The following is a 21,324-nucleotide window of genomic DNA, read 5'->3' on the forward strand; positions in this document are numbered from 1 at the left end:
ATAGCTATGTTCTTGACTCATTATTTCACATAAGCACTTCCTCGTTTTGACATAGTCCGCACATCATTTTTAATAGCTTTGCTGACAAGCCAGGCCTTGAGAAGGTTATCCGATTCCCTGTTTTGGAAGGTGAAGAAAGCTTGGAAACTTTGGGAGACCAAGACAGGCAAAGCAGACGCACTGTGTGTGTGTTAGAAAGAGCCCCAGCCTGGCAGTGAGAAGCCCCCGGCTCTCATCCCTTCCTGCCACTAATTCGCTGGGTGACTGTTTCTGTTCTTTTAAATGCCACAGTCCTCCAACTCTAATGCCACCACACGAGGACAGATCGAGCCCAGTGAAATTTACTGGAAATTGTTGAGAGCTAGAGGGGGTGGGGGAAGGAGAAGTAGGCGGTCCTAGGGAAAGGGACTGAGCTGTGGGGGCTCTGGGACAGTGGGCGGGGCTGAGGAGAGGGAGGGGCGAGGCTGAGGAGAGGGAGGGGCGAGGCTGAGGAGAGCGGGGCGGGGCCTCTCGGGAGCTCTGCTCTATCCTCCCTTGGCGCTCGGCTGCTTCTGCCTGTGACGATTTCCCCTTTCCGGCGGCGAAGCTAGGCAGGCGGAAAGCGCCGAGCGCCGAGCGAGCTCGGGGCCGCCGCTGGTGACGGCCGGGCCCGAGGAGGGATGAGCTTGGCCGGGGGCCGAGCACCCCGGAAGACCGCAGGGAATCGATTGTCTGGGCTCTTGGAGGCAGAGGAGGAAGATGAATTCTACCAGACCACTTATGGGGGGTTCACAGAGGCAAGAGCTGGGCCCGGGGAGGGGGCGGGGCTGCGCGGAAGGGTCCGAAAAAGGGGCCCGGGGTGGGATCTGAGACCGGAGACCTGGGGGGAGGGGCGCGGGGAAGAGGGGTCCGGGACAGTTGTCGGGAGGGGAGGGCCAGCTTGTACTTCTGGATCCTTCGCCGTCCCGAACATCAGGCATCCGCTAGGTCTGAGTTCCAGTCGAGCCTCTGACATTGACCAGCCGTGTGTCCCTGGGCGAGTCGCTTCACCCCCGCTCTGCCTCAGTTTCCCATGATGACGACGACTATCCCTAGCGTTTAGGGAGCGCTTTATAAATATTAATTCGTAATAGCACCCACCTCCCAGGTTGTAGTGGAAATAAAATGAGAGAGTATTTGTAAACCGTTTTAATGCCAGCTGTAATCATCATTTATTCCCGGAGGAATTACACGGAATTTTAAAGATTGCAAAGCGCCATATGCATGATAATAATTATTATAATGGCTGACATTTATATTTAGTACTTACTGTGTGCCAGGAGATTCCAGTGATTCCTTTTTTTTTTCTTTTGGTGGAAGAAGCAATCGGGGTTAAGTGACTTGCCCAAGGTCACACAGTGTCTGAGATCGGATTTGAACTCAGGTCCTCCTAACTCCAGGGCCAGTGCTCTATCCACTGCACCACCTCACTGACCTGGATCCAGATGGCTCTGGAGGAGAAAGTGAGGCTGGTGACTTTGCACACCTCTCCCTCACTTAAATCCAATTCACTTACATGTCATGGCATCACCTTCCTGATATCATGGTCCTCTTCAGGAAGGAAGGACAAACAACAGCTATGTGCCAGGAACTGCACTAAGTAAGCCATTTTCAAATATTTCATTTAAGTCCCACAGGAATCCTAGTGATAGGTGCTGTTATAATCCCCATTTTACGGATGAGGAAACTGGAAACTGAGGTTCCAAGAGGTCAAATAGTAGCTAACATTGATATGGTGCTTACTAGGAACCAGGCACTGTGCAAATATCCCCTTACAAATATTATCTTCTTTGAGTCCTACCCCAGTCCTGTGAGATAGGTGCAATTATCATCCCCATTGTAGAGATGAAGAAACTGGAAACTGAGGCCCCAAGAGGTGAAATAATAATAAGCATTTATGAAGTACTTTTATAATTTTATTATAGTACTTTTATTATTTACTTTTATCATTTTATCCCCACAACAACCCTATTTACAGATGGGAATCTGAGACACAGAAAGGTTAGGTGACTTGCCCAGGGTCACACAGCTGCTAAGTATCTGAGGTCAGGTTTGACCATGGATCTTGTTGACTCCGTGTCCAAAGCTCTCTCCATTGTGCTACACAGTCTCTTTACAAATTTGTTTCCCAGACTCATCCCACAAAGTCTGAAATGAGACTCAGTCTTCAGGTCTTTTGGCCCTCAGAGGTAGTATTCTTCTCTACCAGGAGATTGATTTAAACAGTGAGTTTATGAACATTAGGGAAGTGATGAACAGGGTGAGCATGTAATTACATGAGAACAAATGATGGTGATTACCAAGAACAAGAGGCGTTGGTGGGTCAGTTGGTAGAGCGCTGGGCCTGGAGTCAGGAAGACTTGAGTTCACATCCAGCCTCACACACTAGCTGTGTGATCTTAGAGAAGTCACTTAACCTCAGCCTCAGATTCCCCAACTGTAAAATGGGGTTGACAGAAGTACCTCCCTCCCTGGGTTGTTGTGAGGATCAAGTGAGATGCTATTTGTAAAATGCTTACTTAACACAGTGCCTGGTACACAGTAGCAACATATAAACACTAGGCTAGCAATTATTATTATTATTATGCCAGACTGATTCCATTTCATAGGATCATAAATTTAGAGCTGTAAAGGTCATACAGTCTAACCTTTTCATCGTATGTATAAGGAAAATCAGGTCCCGAGAGTTGTGACTTACTCCGGGTTACAGAAGTACTAAGCAAAAAAGTCTGGATTTAAATCCTGGTCATCTGACTCCAGATGCTTGATGTTCTTTGCATTCCGTGTTTGGTTTGTTCAAGGGAATACCGTAGCCATAATGAACCCAGTAGAGTATATGACAAAAGTTCTCAATGAGATCCTTATGAATAAGGGGAAGAGATGGGAACTCCATGGTAATACAGTCAAGTGGAATTGTATCTAAAAAATGTTGGATTAATGGGTCTTCTTACTTGGGGCTCTGTCCTCTTGCTGTTCTGTAGTTTTCATTAAAGATGGGGATGAAGGCACAGATCGCTTATTTATTGAATTTGTGAATAACCCTAAGCTAAGAGAAAGTTTTGGATGACATACTTAGGCTTCAGAACTTTTGGCCTGTTGACATATCATGAAATGTAACAGACAGAAATGTAGAATACAGTTCCAGGGTTAAAACTCCAACTGTATGGTTACAGAATGGGAAAGTCCACATAAAACAGCAGGTCGTCTAAAACAGGTCCATAAGATTTCAAAGAATCACAGAGCTGGAAGGGGATCTCAGAGTTCATCTCATCCAACCTGTGCCCAAATGGGAATCCCCTCCACAGTGTTCCTGACAAGTGCTTTACTCAGGCTTCTGATAGTGCTTCCAGTGATGGGGAACTCAGCACCTCTCCCTACATACAGCACATCCCAGTTTTAGGACGGCTGTTATTGTTAGGAGATATTTCTTTACATTTAACATTAATCTGCCTTTCTGTTTGTTGCATTCATTGCTCCCATTCCTGTCCTCTGGGGCCAAGCCAAACAAATATTCCTCTTCCACATGAGAGCCTTTCAGGTACTCGAAGGCAGTTACCACATCTTCCCTTAGTCTTTTCTAGGCTAAACATTCTATTTCCTTCAACAAATTGATGTGTAGAGTGTTTTTCAGTCTCATCCCCATTCTGGTTACTCGTCTGCATGTGATCTTCAGCTTGTCAGTTATCCTTCTGAAACACGAGTGACTGAACATGGTGCTAGGCCTTAGGCCTCTCAAGTGGCCATAAAATGGTGGCAGCTTTATTGGGTGCCACATTACACTGTTGACTCATAGGTAGCCCCAACTTTACAGAAGCCCCCACATCTTTTTCAGTGAGCTGTTATATAACCACTCCTCCATCTTGTTATTGTGCAGTTTAATTTTTTGAGCCTAACTCTCGGGCTTTATCCCAGTTGTTATCCCTTTTTCATTCACTAAAAACTCAATGCAAATCATCATTGAGACATAGCTGCCAAAAAAACTAATTTGATTTTAGGTGGCATTAAGCAGAGTATCCAGAGAGAGGGAGGTGATAATCCCACCACATTCTGTAAAAGTCAGTCTTCATTGGGACTAGTGGGTTTAGTTTTGAGGATCACATTTAAGAGATGCTGACAAATGGGAGCAGGTCCATTAAAGCACAACATGGATAGGAAAAGGTCTGGAAACCTTATCTCATTAGCAATAGTGGAAGAATCAGGGGTTGTTTAACCTTGAGAATCTTCCTTCAGTCAGGATATGTCTTCAGATTTTTAAACATCTATTAACCATGTAACCTTGGGCAAGTTACTTAACCCCAACTGCCCTCCAAAAGGCCAAAAGAAAAAAAAATCTATTATATAGAAGAGAGACTGAACCTGTTGGATTTAGCTCCAGAGGAAAAAACTAGGAAGTTGCAGGAGGCAAATTTTAATGCCACATAAGTCTTTTTTTCTTTAAACCAGTTAGAGTTACCCCCAAAAAAGGATTGACTGCCTCATGAAGAAGTGAGTTTCCCATCATTAGAAGAGTCTAAGGAGAGGATGGATAACCACATGTTGAAGATATTTTAGAGGGGTAAGGATTAGTCTAAATCAAAGATGTCAATCATACTTGAATACTGCCCAAGCCAGATAAAATTGTAATTGGGAATATTTAATAAAATAAATAAAAATACAGTAAAACATAGATGATGTTAATATGTGATTTTCTAAGTCATGATGACCCCTGTTTCTATTGGAGTTTGGAATCAATGACCTCTAGGTTCTCTTCCAACTCTTTAAAAATTCTGTGGAGCAGCTAGGTGGCACAGTAAATAGAGCAGCAGCCCTGGAATCAGGAGGACCTGAGTTCAAATGTGACCTCAGACACTTAACACTTACTAGCTATGTGACCTTGGGCAAGTCACTTAACCTCGATTGCCCTGCCTTCCCCCTTCCAAAATAAAAAAATTCTGTGACTTCCCAAGGTCATGCAAACCTATGCCCCGATGTTATGCACCAGCTCATAGATACATAAGTCTGAAATTGAACTCATAACCTTTCCTCTGAACCCACTTCCTCTTCAGACAATCCTACCATCATTCTCCCAGTTTTTTAGGCCGAAACCCTTGCGCTGATCCTTGGCCTCTTCCTTTCTCCCCGTATCTGATCATCATGAAATCCTGCCAGCTTTTATTTCCATTCATGCTGCCTCCACTTTTGTCCAGGCCTTCATTAACTACGTTAGGCCTCTGTCCCATCATTGCAGTGGCCTTTTGTCTTTCCAGATTGCCATACAAGCATGACCACTTTAATTCTAAAACATGCTTTTTTAACCAGTCCTCACCCCCTTTCTGGTCAAAAACTTTCAAATGCTTCCTGTTGTCTTCTAGATCAATGTCTTAGTCTGGCATTCAGGGCCTTGTACAACATATTTCCAACTTAACCTTTTTATCCTTATTTTCCCCTACATGAATACTTTCCTTCAGTCAGACTAGTCTTATTATTTGTCCCATAATTATGCCAGAGCTATTCCTGCTTTTACCTTTGCCCAGTGCCTTAAACCCAGCCTGCCTTTTCCCCCTCTCTCTACCTTTCCTTCAAGGCATAATCAGGCTCTGCCTCTTCAAGGAAGCCATGCCTTATTACTTCAGCCCTTAATGAGTGTACTGTCCCTCCAAATCTTTTTTTTTGGTCGTTGTTTTTGCTTTTTGCAGGGGGGAAGGTAAGGCACTTGGGGTTAAGTGAGTTGCCCAAGGTCACACGGCTAGTTTTTGTGTTAAGTGTCTGAGGCTGGATTTGAACTCAGGTCCTCCTGACTCCAGAGCCGGTACTCTATTCACTGCTCCACCTAGCCACCCCATCCCTCCAAATCTTACAGCACTTTTGGCCCACCTCTCTTCCTTACACACTGTTCATTTTTTTTTTTTATTAAGCAATCAGGGTTAAGTAACTTGCTCAAGGTTACAAGGCCAGTTATTTCTGGGTGTGGTGCTGAGTGTCTGAGCCCGGGATTCGATCTCCAGGTCGTCCCAACACTGGAACCGGTGCTCTTACTCGCCGAGCCACCTGGCCACCCCTAAGCAATTGGGGTTAAGTAACTTGCTCAAGGTTACACGGCCAGGTGTTTCTGGGTGGGTGCTAAGTGTCTGAGCTGGGATTCGATCTCCAGGTCTTCTCAACACTGGAGCCGGTGCTCTTACTTGCTGTGCTACCTGGCCGCCCCACACACTGTTCATTTTTAATCATTCTTTCCATAAGCAGTGTGGTGTACTGGAAGGAGCCCTGGATCATTGGTCTGAGAATCCAGGTTCAAGGGTTGGCTCTTCTACTTACCATCACTTACATTCACTAGACCTCAGTTTCCTGATTTATAAAGTGGGGGGATAGTTATATTTCCAACCTCGCAGCATTGTTTTTAGAACCAGATAAAGCAGTGTGTGTAAAATACCTTGTAAACCTTTGTGAAATAGGCCTCTGTTATTATGAGGTCTTATTATAACGTGCTGTCTCCTCAACCAGACTGTAAAGTCCTTGACAGTGAGACCATGGTTTCTTCATCTTACTTTCCTGCACATATTAGGTGCCTGATAAATGTTTGTTGAAAGTGAGCATTCAACAAATATTTCAGGGCTATTATATACCAACCCTCTGCAAGGCACTCTAGAGTAAAGTAAAATGTGCTCTCCCAAGGAGTTTAAAGCCCAGTGGTGAAGATTCTAGACTGTGTATATACATATACAATTAACATTAATGCAAAGTACAACATACTGAATGCATAAGAGAGAAACAAATGCTGTGGAAGTTTAGAAGAGGGAAAAATCACAATATTTATGGAATTTTAGAGCTGAAGCAGCTCTCTTACGCCATCTTGGGCAAACTCATTTTCTAGATGAGGAAGCCAAAGCTTTAAGAGACTAAACAGCTTGCCCAGGGTGGCACCAAGAAGTGTGGGAAGGAAGGAGGCTTTGGATTCGAAATCAAGCCCAAGAGAACTTTAGTATTTTCAAAACATATTCCTAGTTATCCTTTTATTTAATTTTTACAACAGCCAGATCGAGCAGCCACGGTAGGTATTAGATGTGTTCACATTTTACAGAGTAGACAGCCAAGACTCCAAGAGATTTAACTTATCCAAAGTCACAAATAATAAGTATCAGAGGTAGAATCAGAAGTTATGATTGTTGGAAGCAGGGGTGGGAGACACCAGGTAGAGTCTGTCTGGGCAGCACCTTCTTGGTGGAGTTTGGTTATTGTTTTCTAGTCGTGTCCTACTTGTGATGCCATTTGGAGTTGTCTTGGCAGAGATATTGGAGTGGTTTGCTGTTTCCTTCTCCAGCTCATTTTACAGATGAGGAACTTAGGCCAACAGGGTTAAGTGACTTGCCCAGGGTCAAACAGCTAGTAAATGTCTGATGCTGAATTTGAACTCAGGAAGAGTGCATTATAGTGCCACCTAGCCAAGTTTAATATAATAAAACTAATGATAGTATTCTCCTCAACTATAGCACCTACAATGTGCCAGGCACTGTGTTAAGTGTTTTACAGATATTATCTTATTTGATCCTCACATCAACCCTGAGAGGCAGGTATTGTTATCATCACCATTTTACAGATGAAGAAATTGAGATAAACAGAAGTTAAGTGACTTGCCCAAGGTCACACAGGTTGAGGCTGGATTTGAACTCAAGTCTTCCTGACTCCAGCCTGAGTGCTTCAGCCCCTGAAGAAGAGAGTTATATCCCTGATCCATGAATGACAATGTTCTGTGCTGACCAAATTCTCGTTTTCTTTTTCCTCCTCCAGGAATCTGGTGATGATGAATATCAGGGGGACCAGTCAGACACAGAGGATGAAGTGGACTCTGATTTTGACATTGACGAGGGGGACGAGCCAGCAAGTGACGGGGATGGGGATGAACCAAGAAGAAAGCGTCGGGTAGTCACCAAGGCCTACAAGGTGGAGTGGGGACCCTGGGGTCAGGGAGGGCCTGTCCCAGCTTCTTTATCAGATTCTGTTAGCTCCTGCTGTCTTTCACCAGTCTGCTAGGTTTTCCCATTCCAACCCAACGCCCTCAGGCTCTGGGTTCCCTTCTTTGGCCCCAGGTTCTTGCTGTTTCTCCTTATCCCCTCAGCCCTTGGTCTCTGATCTCAACCTGCCCCCAGGAGCCTATCAAGAGCTTGAGGCCTCGAAAAGTGAGCACCCCAGCTGGCAGCTCCCAGAAGGCCCGGGAGGAGAAGACACTGCTGCCCTTGGAGCTGCAGGATGACGGCCTTGACAGTGAGTTGGGACCCATCTGGAAGGTCTTACTGCATCTTAGCAATGTAGGGCCCACCATCTCCCCCTCCAGACCAGAACTAGACCTGAAGGACTGGGGTGGAGCCTCGTCGCTGACCACCAGGGACAGATAAGCCCAGGGTTTATGAGATGCTCACGGGTGTAAGGACAGACTGAAGCAGCTCTCCCTTAGGTACAGGTTCCTTCCGGAACTTAGGGAGCCTGTGGCCTAATTTGTGAGAAGAGATTAGTCCATAGAAAAGTGCCTTGCTTTGGGGTAGCCGCTTGGTGGCTGTCAGCATGCTTCTGGGATACATTCCCTTGTGCTCAGAGAAGGTCCCCCCATTTGATGTAGCTGCATCACCACAGAGTTAGGAAAACAAGTTAATGGTAGATGATGACATTGAGGTGATCTGTCCCAAAGGTCTTATCTAACTTCATGGCTGGTCCAGGGTGTAAGAACTGTAGGTCTTAGAGCAGAAAGGAGCCCCGGAGACCCTCTAGCCTGACGCCTTCACTTTGCAGACGAGGAAGCTGAGTCTCACCAAGTCCAGTGATTTGCCCAAGGCCTCTTAGGTAGGAAGTAGCAGAGCCAGGGTTTAACCAGTGGATGAAAGGGAAGAGGTGTCCTTGGGGATTTCTTGTTTTGGGGGAAGGAGCTAAGTGCATATCAGTCTGGGTGGGCTCCTTGGAGGTACAAGATTTCCCACTTTCTCGCTTGAACTCTCTAGGCCGGAAGTCCATGCGCCAGTCGACAGCTGAGCACACTCGCCAGACATTCCTTCGGGTTCAGGAGCGGCAGGGCCAGTCACGGCGGCGAAAGGGTCCACACTGTGAGCGACCATTGACACAAGAGGAACTCCTCAGGGAAGCGAAGATTACAGAGGAGCTCAACCTGCGTTCCCTTGGTCAGCCCAGGGCTGGGGAGATGAGAGACAGGAGTTAGGAGAACAGAGGGAAACTGAAAGTATAGGGGGCTGGAGGTTTGATGTAAGGGGTGCAGCAGGGAGAGGCATAGAGGGGAGTCCGATATTGCAGGAGCTGTGAAGCGGGGGCCAAGGGGCAGTGAGCCAAGAGGACAGACAAGGATGTAGTGCTTGGGGGGGGCATGGTGGGAGAGAGGGAGGGAGGCCCAATGTGAAGCCTTAGGAGGCCGAAGGCACGGCCTGGGGAGGGACTGATGGGGCAGGAGGGCCTGACTTCCCTTCCATCCCCCAGAGAACTATGAGCGACTAGAGGCAGACAAGAAGAAGCAGGTACACAAGAAGCGCAAATGTCCAGGGCCGGTGATCACCTACCACTCCATGACTGTGCCCCTGCTGGCTGAGCCGGGACCCAAGGAGGAGAACGTGGATGTGGAGGGGTGAGTGGGAGGGGTTCTCCCGAAGCCTCCCTGCACTCTTCTCTGTCCTTTATCCCCCTCCTCAGGCCAACGGAGTTCCTTTCTTTTAAGGGGGTGGGGGTGGGCAAGGCAAGGCAGTTGAGGTTAAGTGTCTTGTCCAGAGTCACATGGCTAGTAAGTGTTGTGTCTGAGGCCAGATTTGAACTCAGGTCCTCCTGACTCCAGGGCCGGTGCTTTATCCATGTAGCCACCTAGCTGTCCCCAAGGGAGTCTCCTTTGTCCTGGCTCACTTTTTCCCTGTCATTTTGAGTTTCCTCCTTTTCATGTTTGTCCATCCCCCCAGCTCAACCAGCACACCTTTGTGTTTCTGCCTCTTATTCATAGCCTCCTTCTCTTCCCTCCCTCAGGCTTGAGCCACCCCCTCTGGTCTCTACAGTGGCTCCTCACTCTGGAACGGGGCCGGTAATCCCCCCTGCCCGGTGCTCACGTACTTTCATCACCTTCAGTGATGATGCAACATTTGAGGAGTGTTTTCCCAGGGGAAAACCCCCCAAGATTCCTGTGCGTGAAGTCTGTCCTGTGACCCACCGTCCAGCCCTGTACCGAGATCCTGTCACAGACATTCCCTATGCCACAGCTAGAGCCTTCAAGATCATCAGGGAGGCCTACAAGAAATACATCACGGCCCATGGACTTCCACCCGCTGCTTCTGCCCTGGGCCCTGGCCCACCACCTCCGGATCCCCTTCCTGGGCCTGGGCCCCGGGCTCTTCGCCAGAAAATCATAATCAAATGAAAGCATGGCTGGTCCTCAGAGATCCCTCCTTTGCCCTTTGTCACGTGGACCTTACTGACCTCGCCTCTCTCTCTTGCCCTCATACCCATCTCAGACACCTTATTCTTTCTTCCCTCTTGCCCCCAAGCGACCTGCCCATGTCCTATCTGTATTTTTAATCTAATAAAAATAGGAAAACTCCTGTCTGATAAAGCCTTCTGTGGAGTGGAGGAGGGACCTTTGTGACATGTCCAGTGAGAGTGTCTCTCGCCATTATTTTGATCCAGTGTAATACAAAAGTTAACGTCGGAGGTGGCATGCACATCCGTCTTTGTCTTTTCTACCAGACTGCACACTTGTTGAGGGCAGGGGCTGTGTTGTTCTCATGCCTCTTGTGTCCTCAGTGCCCAGCACCGCATCAGTGGTCTCTAAATGTTTGCTGATGACCCAGCTGGGACTAGAAAGTCCAGAACACTCCTCTTCTGTCAAGGAGTAGGGAAGAGCTGCCGTGGCTGCTGCTGGCCACTAGGGGGGCTGGGGGCTGGGCTGGGTGAGTGTGAGGGGGGTGTACATGCGATCTCCCACCCCCACCCCCCACCTGGCCAGAACTAAAATAATAAAATGCTGAGCTCACTGCTCCCCCTGCCCCCTCCCCCAGCACAGGGCTCCTCCTGCCGCCCGGTCAGTGCCCAGGCAGAGCAGACAGACGGACAGAAGGGGAGGTGAGAGGGGAGGGGGCCCTGGGAGGGCTGGGAGAGTGCGGTTCTTGTGGGAACCCTGGGAGTAGGAGGCTGAGTGTACGTGTGGAACACTGTCACTCAGCACCGAGGCTCTGTGTGGTTTACACTCTTGTGGGTATTTCAGGTTTGGTGTATGTGTCTGTCCCTCTTTATGTCTGTCTAGATGTGGGGGGTATGTCTGTGTGTGCTCCCCACCACAGATTGTACTTCCCCCACCCCCAGGCTCCCACCAAATGTTTCTATCAGGACTTGACCCTGGATTACAAGGCATGAAGTCCTTCCTCCCTCACCCCCCAAACAGGGCCAGTGTCACCTTCCCCTTAAGGGCAGACAAGTCCTGCGGACCCAGTACCTTCCCTCTGGCCTCTGTCTTTCCTCAGCCCTTGCAACTGGAGGGGTCCCTGAGTTTTCCTCCAGCCCTGAGCTCCGGGTCTCTCTTAGAACTTAGAATTTTGGAAGGCACAGGAAGTGAAGTTCTGACAGTGCCCCAGCCCACCCCCCAAGCCCAGGGAAAGAGGAATAGCTGGCCTGAGCTTCCCCTTCCTCAGCCCTCTAGGCTCTCCCTAGTCTAAGGAAGGAGCTGGATTGATTGAGAGGGGGGAGGCGGAATTTCCCTGAAGCTCTCCACCCCCTCCTTCCATAGGAATTAGGCAGGGGCCCAAGAGATGTTGGCAAGGGCCCCAAGCAGCTGTGTTGGGGGTGAGGGGGCAGGAGAGGCGTTGACGGGTGAGGGTGTGGGCTGTGTGTGTGGGCTGCTGCCAGGACTCTTTCCCACAGAGATCCTCATCTGGGGTGGAAGCTGGGGAGGCAGGGAAGGAGATGGAAGATCTCTGATGCTAAGCCCAAGTCCCCCATCCACCTCCCTGCCTCCCAGCCCACCCAAGCATCCTGGGCTGCCTGCTGCCCCAGCTTCCTGAGGATCTACCTTCACTCATTACCTAGCTCTCTGGTGTAACTAACGATCCCCCCATGTTCCCTAGGCTCTGTGGGACACCATGTCATCCTATCAGAAGGAGCTAGAGAAGTACAGGGACATTGACGAAGATGAGATCCTGAGGAGCCTGAGCCCTGAGGAGCTTGAGCAGCTGGACTATGAGCTACAGGAGATGGACCCCGAGGTAAGGACATCGGACGGGAAGAGAGTTCCAGAGCAGGGACCTGAAGAACGTCCTCGGGGTTCTAGACTACAGGGAGGCGGAGCCAGGGAATCCCTGAGGGTGCAGGGGGTCAGATGGGGGGTCAGAAGACACTTCAGGGAGTCTAAAGGGTGTCCCAGATTTGGGAGTGGGGAGTCTGAGCTGGTACTTCCCCCCACTCCTACCCCCTCCCAAGAATATGCTCCTGCCAGCCGGGCTAAGGCAGCGCGACCAGACAAAGAAGAGCCCCACGGGGCCCCTGGACCGAGAAGCCTTGATGCAGCACCTGGAACGGCAGGCCCTGGAGACTAAGGAGCGAGAAGACCTGGTGCCCTTCACAGGAGAGAAGAAGGGTACAGGAACCTAGCAGGCCTCGGCCTCTCACCCTGTATCACGCCAGTCATTCCCCCCTTGCAAGGCCCTTGTCTGGCCATCCCACATCAGTCATTCCCCCTTGCAAGGCCCTTGTCTGGCCATCCCACATCAGTCATTTCCCCTCGAAAGGCCCCTTGTCCGGCCATTCCACATCAGTCATTCCCCCTCACAAGGCCCTTGTCCAGCCATACCACATTGCTCGGGCTCTGTGATGTAGCACCCCACTGGGGGTTAGAGGAAGAGGAATCCCAACATCTAGGCCTCGAGTTCCTTCCTCTCCTTCCCGTAGAGACCCAGAGATTCTATCCTCCAGTTCTCCCATTTCCCCAGCAAAGCCATCTTTCCTCTCAGCTTCATGTGCTAGCCCAGAGTCCCAAGACCCAAAGCACTCACTCCTCTGTACTGACCAAGGTTTAGGCATTATAATACCCGCCTGATAGGAGACCCAGATCTTATGATGCCCAGACCTATATAGGACCTGTGTGTGTCATATGACTTAAATGTTATCTAGGAGCTTGGGTAAGAAGGATCCAGGCAGCCAGGAAACCAAGGATATGGGTCAGAAAATGTTTCCCTTTGCTGACTTTCATCCCTCTACCAGGGAAACCATTCATCCAACCTAAGAGGGAAATCCCTGTGGAAGAACAGATCACTTTGGAACCTGAGCTGGAGGAGGCTTTGGCCAAGGCCACAGATGCTGAAATGTGTGACATTGCAGGTGGGTGATCCCCAGTGACAAAGGAGGCAGGGGTTGGTCATGAGGCACGTGGAGGGGAAGAATACACTGTATTAACAAAGTATGGGACAGGGGCAAGTATGCAAAGGGCTAAGAAACGTTGTGGAAGAGTCATCAGTCCCTGCTAGGCTAAGGCTAAGCCTACATCTCCTTCCCCTCCCCTGCCCCCAGACTCATTGGTGGAAAGATTTGGGGGAGGTTGAGTGTCAGTCATTTTACTCACGGATCCCCTTTGCCTTCCCTTAGCCATTCTGGGCATGTACACATTGATGAGTAACAAACAATATTATGATGCCATCTGCAGTGGAGAAATCTGCAACACCGAAGGCATTTCCAGTGAGTGGGTGCTGAGGGGAGGCAGTGGGCACAAAGAGGTGGGCTCACTGCCCGTGGGGACAGGACTGGGGGCATAAGGGCTAAAGGGAATGGGGATGAGGGATAGGGGAACATGGGGGATTTCCCCCCTCCTCCCCACCCCCTCTAGGTGTGGTACAGCCTGACAAATATAAGCCAGTGCCAGATGAACCACCAAACCCTACGGACATCGAGGAGACGTTGAAAAGAGTTCAGAACAATGACCAGGAGCTAGAGGAGGTGAACCTCAACAATATGCAGGTAGTGTATTTGGTCCCACCCAGAGCAGAACATGATCCCTTCTAATGGGAAGGCCTCATTGTGGGAAGCAGCCTGATCATCTCCTCTCTATTAACCCTGTGTACAGGACATCACATCCTCCTCCATCATCGAGCTGTGCCAGGCGATGAAGGGGAATACTCATGTCCGGAGCTTCAGCCTAGTAGCTACACGAAGTGGGGACCCTGTGGCCAACGTGAGTGCTGGGGACTCGCTCCCAATTGTGGGCCTCTCACCTTGGCTTGGAGCCCCAAGGATGCCCATCAGCATGCCCTGCACCCTGCCCCCAGACTCCCATCCTAATTACCCAAATTTATATAAAACCACAAGCTCAAATGGTTGGAAGGAAAGGGACCTCATAGTGCATCTAGCCCAACCTCCCCACCCCCATTTTACAGTCGAAATGGTGGCCATAGATCACCCAGTGCTGGGCCTCAAGTCCAGTGCTCCTCCTCCCAGCATGTCCCACTTCTCCTCAGCCTGGTCACAGCACTGCAAGGACTCGGTGCCCTCCAAGGTGCCTTCTGGCTCTAAGTCTAGGAGCCAGGAGGTTCCACAAGATCCTTCTCTGTGCTCCCCTTTCCTCTCATTTTGTGCCTTGTTCAGCTCCATTCTGCCCTCACTGTCCCTTAAAATCCCTCCTGGGAACTTGTTTTCCACTTTCCACCCCTGGTGACATCTGCTCACCCAGCCCCACGTTCCTGTCATTCAGGCTATAGCTGAGATGCTGCGGGAGAACAGGAGCCTTCAAAGCCTCAACATTGAGTCCAACTTCATCAGCAGTACAGGGTTCATGGCTGTGCTAAAGGCTGTTCGGGAGAATGCCACACTTACTGAGCTAAGGATGGATAACCAGGTTAACAGCCTCCTTCTCTAAGATAGCCCCTCTTCAAAACCTGAACTTTCTGGAGAGTATCCAGACAGCACTTAACTACCCCAACTCTGGAGCCATCCTTCTCTGACCCCTCAAAGACACAGTTATCCTGGGGGGACAGTCAGTGACCAGAGGGGGTAGTCAACAGCCTGTCTTCTCTACTCCCTCCCTGTCAATGACTCCTGCCCCTTGTCCCAACCCTTCCAGCGTCACTGGCCGGGGGATGCTGTAGAGATGGAGATGGCTGCCATGCTGGAGCACTGTCCAGCCATAGTACGATTTGGCTACCACTTCACACAGCAAGGGCCTCGGGCTCGGGCAGCTCGTGCAGTGACCCGGAACAATGAATTACGTAAGTGACCACGGAGTTGGAGGAAGTTATGAGGCTTAGAACTCTCTGGGCTAGTTCTTCCAACGTTAAATTCAGTAAGTGGCTACCTGGGAAGTTCCTGCAGAAATCGGAGGGCCAAGCTCTGCCCACAGGAGGCTCTGAGAGGCTAACCTGTAAGTGGGTGAGGTTCTTGCCATGTACTTGGAGACTGATGGGTTTGTGATCTCCCCAATGGGGACACTCCCTTCAGCTGCACAGATCCAAACCCAGTGTCTCTTCTTAGCTTTTGTGACTTCAGTCCATGTCTTTCCATAAACAATTCACAGGGAGTCCAGCTAACATGCTTTCTCTGGATGTCCTGTCATTGCTGGGCTATGCCAATGGGGGACACAGGCTGTCTATCCCTCCATATTCTGTAATCTCATACACAAACAAGCTCTCCCCTTCTGCACCTCTTTCCACCCTGGAACATTGGCTTCTTGCCTGCCCTCATCTCTCTGATGACATTACTTCCACACAGATCCCTGAGCAATATGAGTGGCCAGAAAACAGACACTGGGAGACAGAAGATAGTTATTATTAAGGAAACAGGGGAGCATAGAAGTTAGATGTCCCAAGACACTACCTTCCATTGGGTTCTTAGGGAGGAAATAATAAATGAAGGAAGATTATTCTCTTGAACAGGCTCAAAGCAAGAGTTTGGGTATAGACCCATTTCCTGACTCTTCCTACTTCCACAGGTCGGCAGCAGAAGAAAACATAATGCTGTCCTTCCCTACTGTTTAAAGTTGGGACCCCTAGATGCTGGAATCCCCATTTCCCCTTCCTGTAAATAAAAGTCTTTTTGCCCACTTCACCTGCCTCTTTCTTTGGCCTGGACTGGGGAAATGGGGAGGTGATCTTGGCATTAAACATGTTCCTCCCCCCCCCCCCCCAGGGTATCTGCCAGTTCACTAGGGGATTATTTATACCCTGGAGATCAGGAGGTTCTAGGCTCAGGTTACCTCTAAGGGGAGGGAGAAATCCCTCCCTTTACTAGTCCCCTTATGCCTCTGACCCGCTGCACACACAAATCCTCTTTATTTCCACTCAGTGTTGCCTCTTCTAGTACCGCCTGAATTTGGCTAAGCCCTGCTAGAAAGCAGGAAAAGCTCCTGTGGAAATGGGAGGGGAAAGCAGGGGGGAGTTGAGGTAGGGAAGATGTCTGACAACTCAAAGGGCAGAGTCCTGCCCTATATAATTTATTAATAGGGCAGAAGGCTGGGTGCAGCTGACGCTTGGCATGGTTCTGGAAGGGGCGGGTGTGGTATAGGGAGTTGTGCAGCCTGCAGGGGTAGAAGGACCTGAGATAGCTGTATGGTACACAGAGCAAGACCTTAGAGAAAGAAAGAAGTTAGGTTCCTAGAATCTTCTCTGATTTATTTAAACAAAATGGGTGGGGAGGTAGGCTATCAATCCACGGGGAGATCTGGGGGCTCCTCTTCGTCAGAATCAAACTCCACGTTCTTATCCTTTACCCACTGACCTCTTCCATCCTGGATCCAACCAGAACTGAGAAGATCAGAGAAAACAGGTCTGGTCAGAAAGAGGAAATAGGTTCACAGAAGGGAGGGAGAAGGAGAGTGATAGAGAAGCAAATAAGCAAAGCAATACACCAGGCTACCCACCTGCGCAGGGTCAGATAATGGTCCAGTGCTCTTCTTCTGGCAGGACTCAGGGGCACCGGGGCTGGGGCTACTTCTGAGTCCCTCTTAGCCTGTGTATCACCCTCAGACTCAGGGGCTCTGCCAGCCTTCTTGTCTGAAGGTTCCTCAGTCTGCAAGGGCCTATATGGGAGGGGGGGAACTGAGGGCGAAGGAGCTTCTGGTCTGAGGGAAAAGGAATAAAGTTTACAATATGCATATACCAAGGTAAGCTCCAAATGCACACATGATTTAGATATAAAGGGTGAAAGCATAAGCACATTAGTGGAGCATGGAAGAAATGATCTGTCAGATTTATGGATAGAGGAAGAATTCGTGACCAAACAAGAGATAAAGGGGAGTTAAAATGGATAATTTTGGTTATATAACATTAAAAAATTTTTGTACAAACAAAACCAGAGCAGTTAAAATTAGAAGAGCAGGAAACTGAGGGGAAAAAATCTTGGTAGCAAATTTCTCTCATAAAAGTCTCATTTCTAAAATATATAGGGAATTGAGTTAGATTTTCAAGAATAAGAGCCATTCTTCAAATGATAAATGGTTAGAGGGTAAAATAGGCAGTTTTCAGAAAAAAACCTAACATATCAATAGCCATATGAAAAAACTGCTCTAAATCACTTTTTTTTTTTTAAGCAATTGGGATTAAGTAACTTGCCCAAGGTTACATGGCCAGTTATTTTGTGTGGGTGTTAAGTATCTGAGGCCAGAACAAATCCCGGGTCCTCCCGACTCCTGGGCGGTGGCTCTTATGCGCCACCTAGCCACCCCTAAATCACTTTTAAAGAAATGCAAATTAAAAACAATACTCAATTACCAACTCATACCCATCAGCTTGGCTAAAATAACAAAAAAAGAAAATGACAAATACTAGAGTGGATATGGGAAAACAGAAGCACTAAAGCACTGTTGATAGAGCTGTGAACTAGTCTAACCATTATGGAAAGTTATTTGGAACTATGCCAAAAAAGCTATTAAACTGTATATACCCAGGGGTGGTTAACCTGTGGCCTCAGAGCTACATGTGGCCCTCTAGGTCCTCAAGTTCTTTCTGACTGAATCCAAACTTCACAGAATAAATAAAGCCTTAATAAAAGGCTTTGTTCTGTAAAACTTGGACTCAGTCAAAAAGCCACACTGGAGGACCTAGGTTCCCCACCCCTGGTATATACCTTTTGACCCAGTGATAATGCTTCTAGGTCTATAGCCCAAAGAGATTAAAGAAAGAGGAAAAGAACATGTGTACAAAAATATTTATAACAGCTTTTTTGTAGTGGGAAAGAATTGGAAACTGATCCATTGGGGAGCAGCTGAACAAGTTATGGTCTATGACTGTGATACAATACTATTGTTCTGTAAGAAATGATGAGGGGGATAGTTTTAGAAAAACCTGGGAAGCCTTGTATGAACTGATACAAAATGAAGTGAGCAGAACCAGAACAATTTATATAATAATTGCAATATTGTAAAGATAATCCACAATGAAAGACTGACCAATAGGACAAAACAATTCCAAAAGACTCATGATGAAATACACTATCTTTTTCCCAATGGAGGGAGAAAATGCCCTCAGAGTACAAACTGAGGCATATTTTATTTTATTTTCTCTCTCCTTTTCTCCCCCGCCCCCCCAGAGATAACTAAGGTGGAAATCTGTTTTGTATGACTATACACATATGTAATGGATTTTGTTTTTCTTGACTTCTTAATGGCTGTGGAAGGGTAATACAGAGAGAATTTAGAACTGAAAAATAAAATAAAATAGAATTTTAAAAGTTTACACTGTGGGGCAGCTAGGTGGCACAGTGAATAGAGCACTGGACCAGGAGTCAGGAGGACCTGAGTTCAAATCCAGCCTCAGACACTTAACACAAAAACTACCTGTGTGACCAAGTGCAAGTCACTTAACCCCAACTGCCCCTCCAAAAAAAAGCAAAAAAAAAAGTTTACTCTGCTGGGGGGGATGTCAGTCATCTTTTGTCCCTAATACACCAGAGTTATCTACTTCTGTTTTTCCCATCTCAGAAACAACTCCTAGTAATCTTTCTGAGCATCCATACTCAACGTCTATTATGGGTTACTACTACCGATTCATAGCTTTTGACCATTTATCATTTGGAGAATGGCTCTTATTTTTGAAAATGTAACTCAGTTCCCTAAATGGGAACCTATGGGATTTCTCCTTCCCATCCTCTCAATTCTTTGATACTCCTCTTTCTTCACATCTTTTCTTTTTATTATCGAAAGCATTGATTTAACATTACCATGCATCCACTGTCCTAGGTGTTGGGAGATTGACAGTTAAGATCCCGGTCTTCATGGCATTTTATAGTATAGTAACACATGCTTCTAGATTGATTTCCCCATGTTTTATTCTTCCTTTTTCTCATCCATCTTCCTGTTCCTCTAATTTCCCTGCTTTTCTATAAAGACTGCTGCCATTTCCCTGCCTCCATCCTCTTGTTTCACCTCTCTTCTATCCAAATTACCTGCTCCTCTGCCGTCGACAGCAACTGTTATAATCTGGGGTTCTTCGTAAGGCACTTTGGGTAATTAAACGGGTCTGGGCCAGCAGAGGAGCCTGATGGAAAGAATAAGTAAATAAATGTTCTCAGACCTAGGAGGAACAAGACACTTCAAACCTCCCAGGATGAGCGTTCTACCTAGGATAAACCTCCCTTTCTCAGTTACCTGGTCCCCTGTCTTCTCAGTTCTCCTTTCTTCTTGCTGTTTTGGATTTTGTTCTCCTTTCCCCTGGTGCTTCTTACCATAGGAATCTTGCAGGCCTAATAGGGAAGAGGTATTCTGCATGGCTCAGGAAGACTTTGTCACATTAAGGCTCTGCTTTTAACCCTTTAACTTACTGGCCAAGTGTCTCTTCCCTGCACGGTGAGCAGCCAACATGGTGAGTGTGTCCAATACAGGCCGGTGGGGACAGACAGCACAGGCAAATCTGGAGGGGAAGGACGGGTGAAAGAGCTGCAATAGCCTCAGGGACGCTTGCTTTTGGTCGCCTCGAGGCTATTCTTCCCTGCTCCCCTCCCAAGTCTTGGCCAGGGTACACCTCTTCCAGTCTCCCCCCATCACCCACCCCTCTCCCTCTCCTGGAATCCAAGGCTGAATCCAGACTGGACATTTTCTTCTCATCATCCCCTTGTCTGTCTCCTCAAGTTTGACGTCTCCTAGACCTCACCGTCCATCTCGAAGCATCAGAGCCTCGTCTTCTGGGATATAACTGGCCAGCAAGTCCCCAACTCTCCGCTTCTAGAAGAGGAGTAGGCAAGGTATGGTCCTGGACTGTGACCAGGAATTCTGGTGCTGAGGACAAGGTGGTGGGTGGGGTGGGGAGAAAGTGGGGGGAGACCAAGAGACCCAAGGCCAGCCCTGGGAAGGAAGTTGGGTGGGGCCAGTCCATGGATAGGTTTATCATCTTGTGACATCCCCCCTCAGGGATAGTCACAGGTGGTCATCCTTCTCATTGGGCCACTTTCCTGTATGCCAGAATTATGCCAGGGGAGGAAAGGATCATCCCACTGGGAACCTGGTCCATGCCTCCCCGTGCCACATCTCCAAGTCTTCGGATATCCCACCTCCCTACCAAAAGAAGCCCGAGGGTAACGGAAGAGGGAGGGGGAGAGGAAGGGGATGCAGGGCCACATCTGATTCTGGCAGCTCGCCTGTGACCCGCGCCTAAACGCCCATCAACAGTCAGCACACACATATTAGTGGCTGCTGTGCCAGGCACTGTGCCCTCCGAGCGCAGGGGGCACAGAGGTGCAAAAGCCCGTGCTTGCCCTCCAGGAATTCACCGTCGGATAATGGAGGAGGGCAACACACAAAAGAAGGCTGAAAAGGACGGGGATGGAGCACAGGCCGGTGGGAAACAAGGTCTAACGGGATGTCCGATCTGCCCCTTCTCCTTCATCTTCAGGGCAGGGGGCACTGACGGGGGAGGGGGGAGCAACTAGGCCCACTGGACCTTGCAACATAAATGAGGTTTCTCAACTAGGAGTTTGCTGGGGGCACGGCGGAGAAGTCGGAGAAGTCGAAACTGGACGCCGGAGATGGAGGGGGCTTCCCTCCCCTACTCCCCTCCCCATCCTCTCCTCCTGTCCCTTCCTCTTTCTTCCCCTCTCCCACCCCACCTCAGAATAGCCCCGCCCCCTGCGGGGTTGGCGAGGCAACGCGGGAGCCTCATCTCAGTGGCGACAACTATCCCCCCCTTCCCCTCACCTTCAGCACATTGAGCTGGCTCCAGTCGTCCCCCTCCCTCTTGAAGGACATGGTATCTATCACAGCCCTCTTCCACAAACTATAGGAGGTCTACCACCTAGACTCAGACGCCTTCACAGCTACCGTAGCTTCCACAGGGGCGGGGCAGGGAGCTGTATTTTTTGGTTGGTTGGTTGGTTTCTTACTTCCGGGGCGTA

General features: G+C 48.7%; 3 protein-coding genes across 5 annotated transcripts; 2 read left to right on the plus strand and 1 right to left on the minus strand.

Moving 5' to 3' along the window:
- Positions 1-534: 534 nt before the first annotated feature.
- Positions 535-10,582, plus strand: VPS72 (vacuolar protein sorting 72 homolog). 2 transcript variants are annotated; one of them, XM_069090032.1, is made up of 6 exons: positions 535-776; positions 7,783-7,935; positions 8,082-8,256; positions 8,985-9,161; positions 9,472-9,616; positions 10,003-10,582. In XM_069090032.1, exons 1-6 carry the CDS (start codon positions 660-662, stop codon positions 10,388-10,390), a joined length of 1,155 nt encoding a protein of 384 aa, XP_068946133.1. In that variant the 5' UTR covers positions 535-659; the 3' UTR covers positions 10,391-10,582. The 2 variants fall into 2 exon arrangements, with proteins under 2 accessions (XP_068946133.1, XP_068946134.1); XM_069090033.1 differs by having other exon boundaries at positions 538-776; positions 8,142-8,256.
- Positions 10,583-10,955: 373 nt separating this feature from the next.
- Positions 10,956-16,048, plus strand: TMOD4 (tropomodulin 4). Of its 2 annotated transcripts, none has more exons than XM_069090034.1 (10): positions 10,956-11,091; positions 12,090-12,227; positions 12,442-12,598; positions 13,222-13,338; positions 13,603-13,692; positions 13,841-13,971; positions 14,078-14,185; positions 14,702-14,845; positions 15,071-15,215; positions 15,935-16,048. In XM_069090034.1, the coding sequence occupies exons 2-10, from the start codon at positions 12,105-12,107 to the stop codon at positions 15,955-15,957; spliced, it is 1,038 nt and encodes a 345-aa protein (XP_068946135.1). In that variant the 5' UTR covers positions 10,956-11,091; positions 12,090-12,104; the 3' UTR covers positions 15,958-16,048. The 2 variants fall into 2 exon arrangements, with proteins under 2 accessions (XP_068946135.1, XP_068946136.1); XM_069090035.1 differs by lacking the exon at positions 10,956-11,091 and adding an exon at positions 11,114-11,220.
- A 544-nt stretch (positions 16,049-16,592) lies between these two features.
- Positions 16,593-21,296, minus strand: SCNM1 (sodium channel modifier 1). Its single transcript, XM_069090036.1, has 7 exons — positions 21,128-21,296; positions 20,088-20,158; positions 19,759-19,847; positions 19,586-19,680; positions 19,384-19,475; positions 16,862-17,062; positions 16,593-16,745 (listed from the first exon to the last, which is right to left on the minus strand). Exons 1-7 carry the CDS (start codon positions 21,176-21,178, stop codon positions 16,646-16,648), a joined length of 699 nt encoding a protein of 232 aa, XP_068946137.1. The 5' UTR covers positions 21,179-21,296; the 3' UTR covers positions 16,593-16,645.
- Between the last annotated feature and the right edge of the window lie 28 nt (positions 21,297-21,324).

Source organism: Petaurus breviceps, unplaced genomic scaffold (assembly GCF_028583685.1).
Source record: "Petaurus breviceps papuanus isolate PSGF00001 unplaced genomic scaffold, PetGlider_PUasm1.0 186, whole genome shotgun sequence".
In the NCBI taxonomy this organism is placed as follows: Eukaryota; Metazoa; Chordata; class Mammalia; order Diprotodontia; family Petauridae; genus Petaurus; species Petaurus breviceps.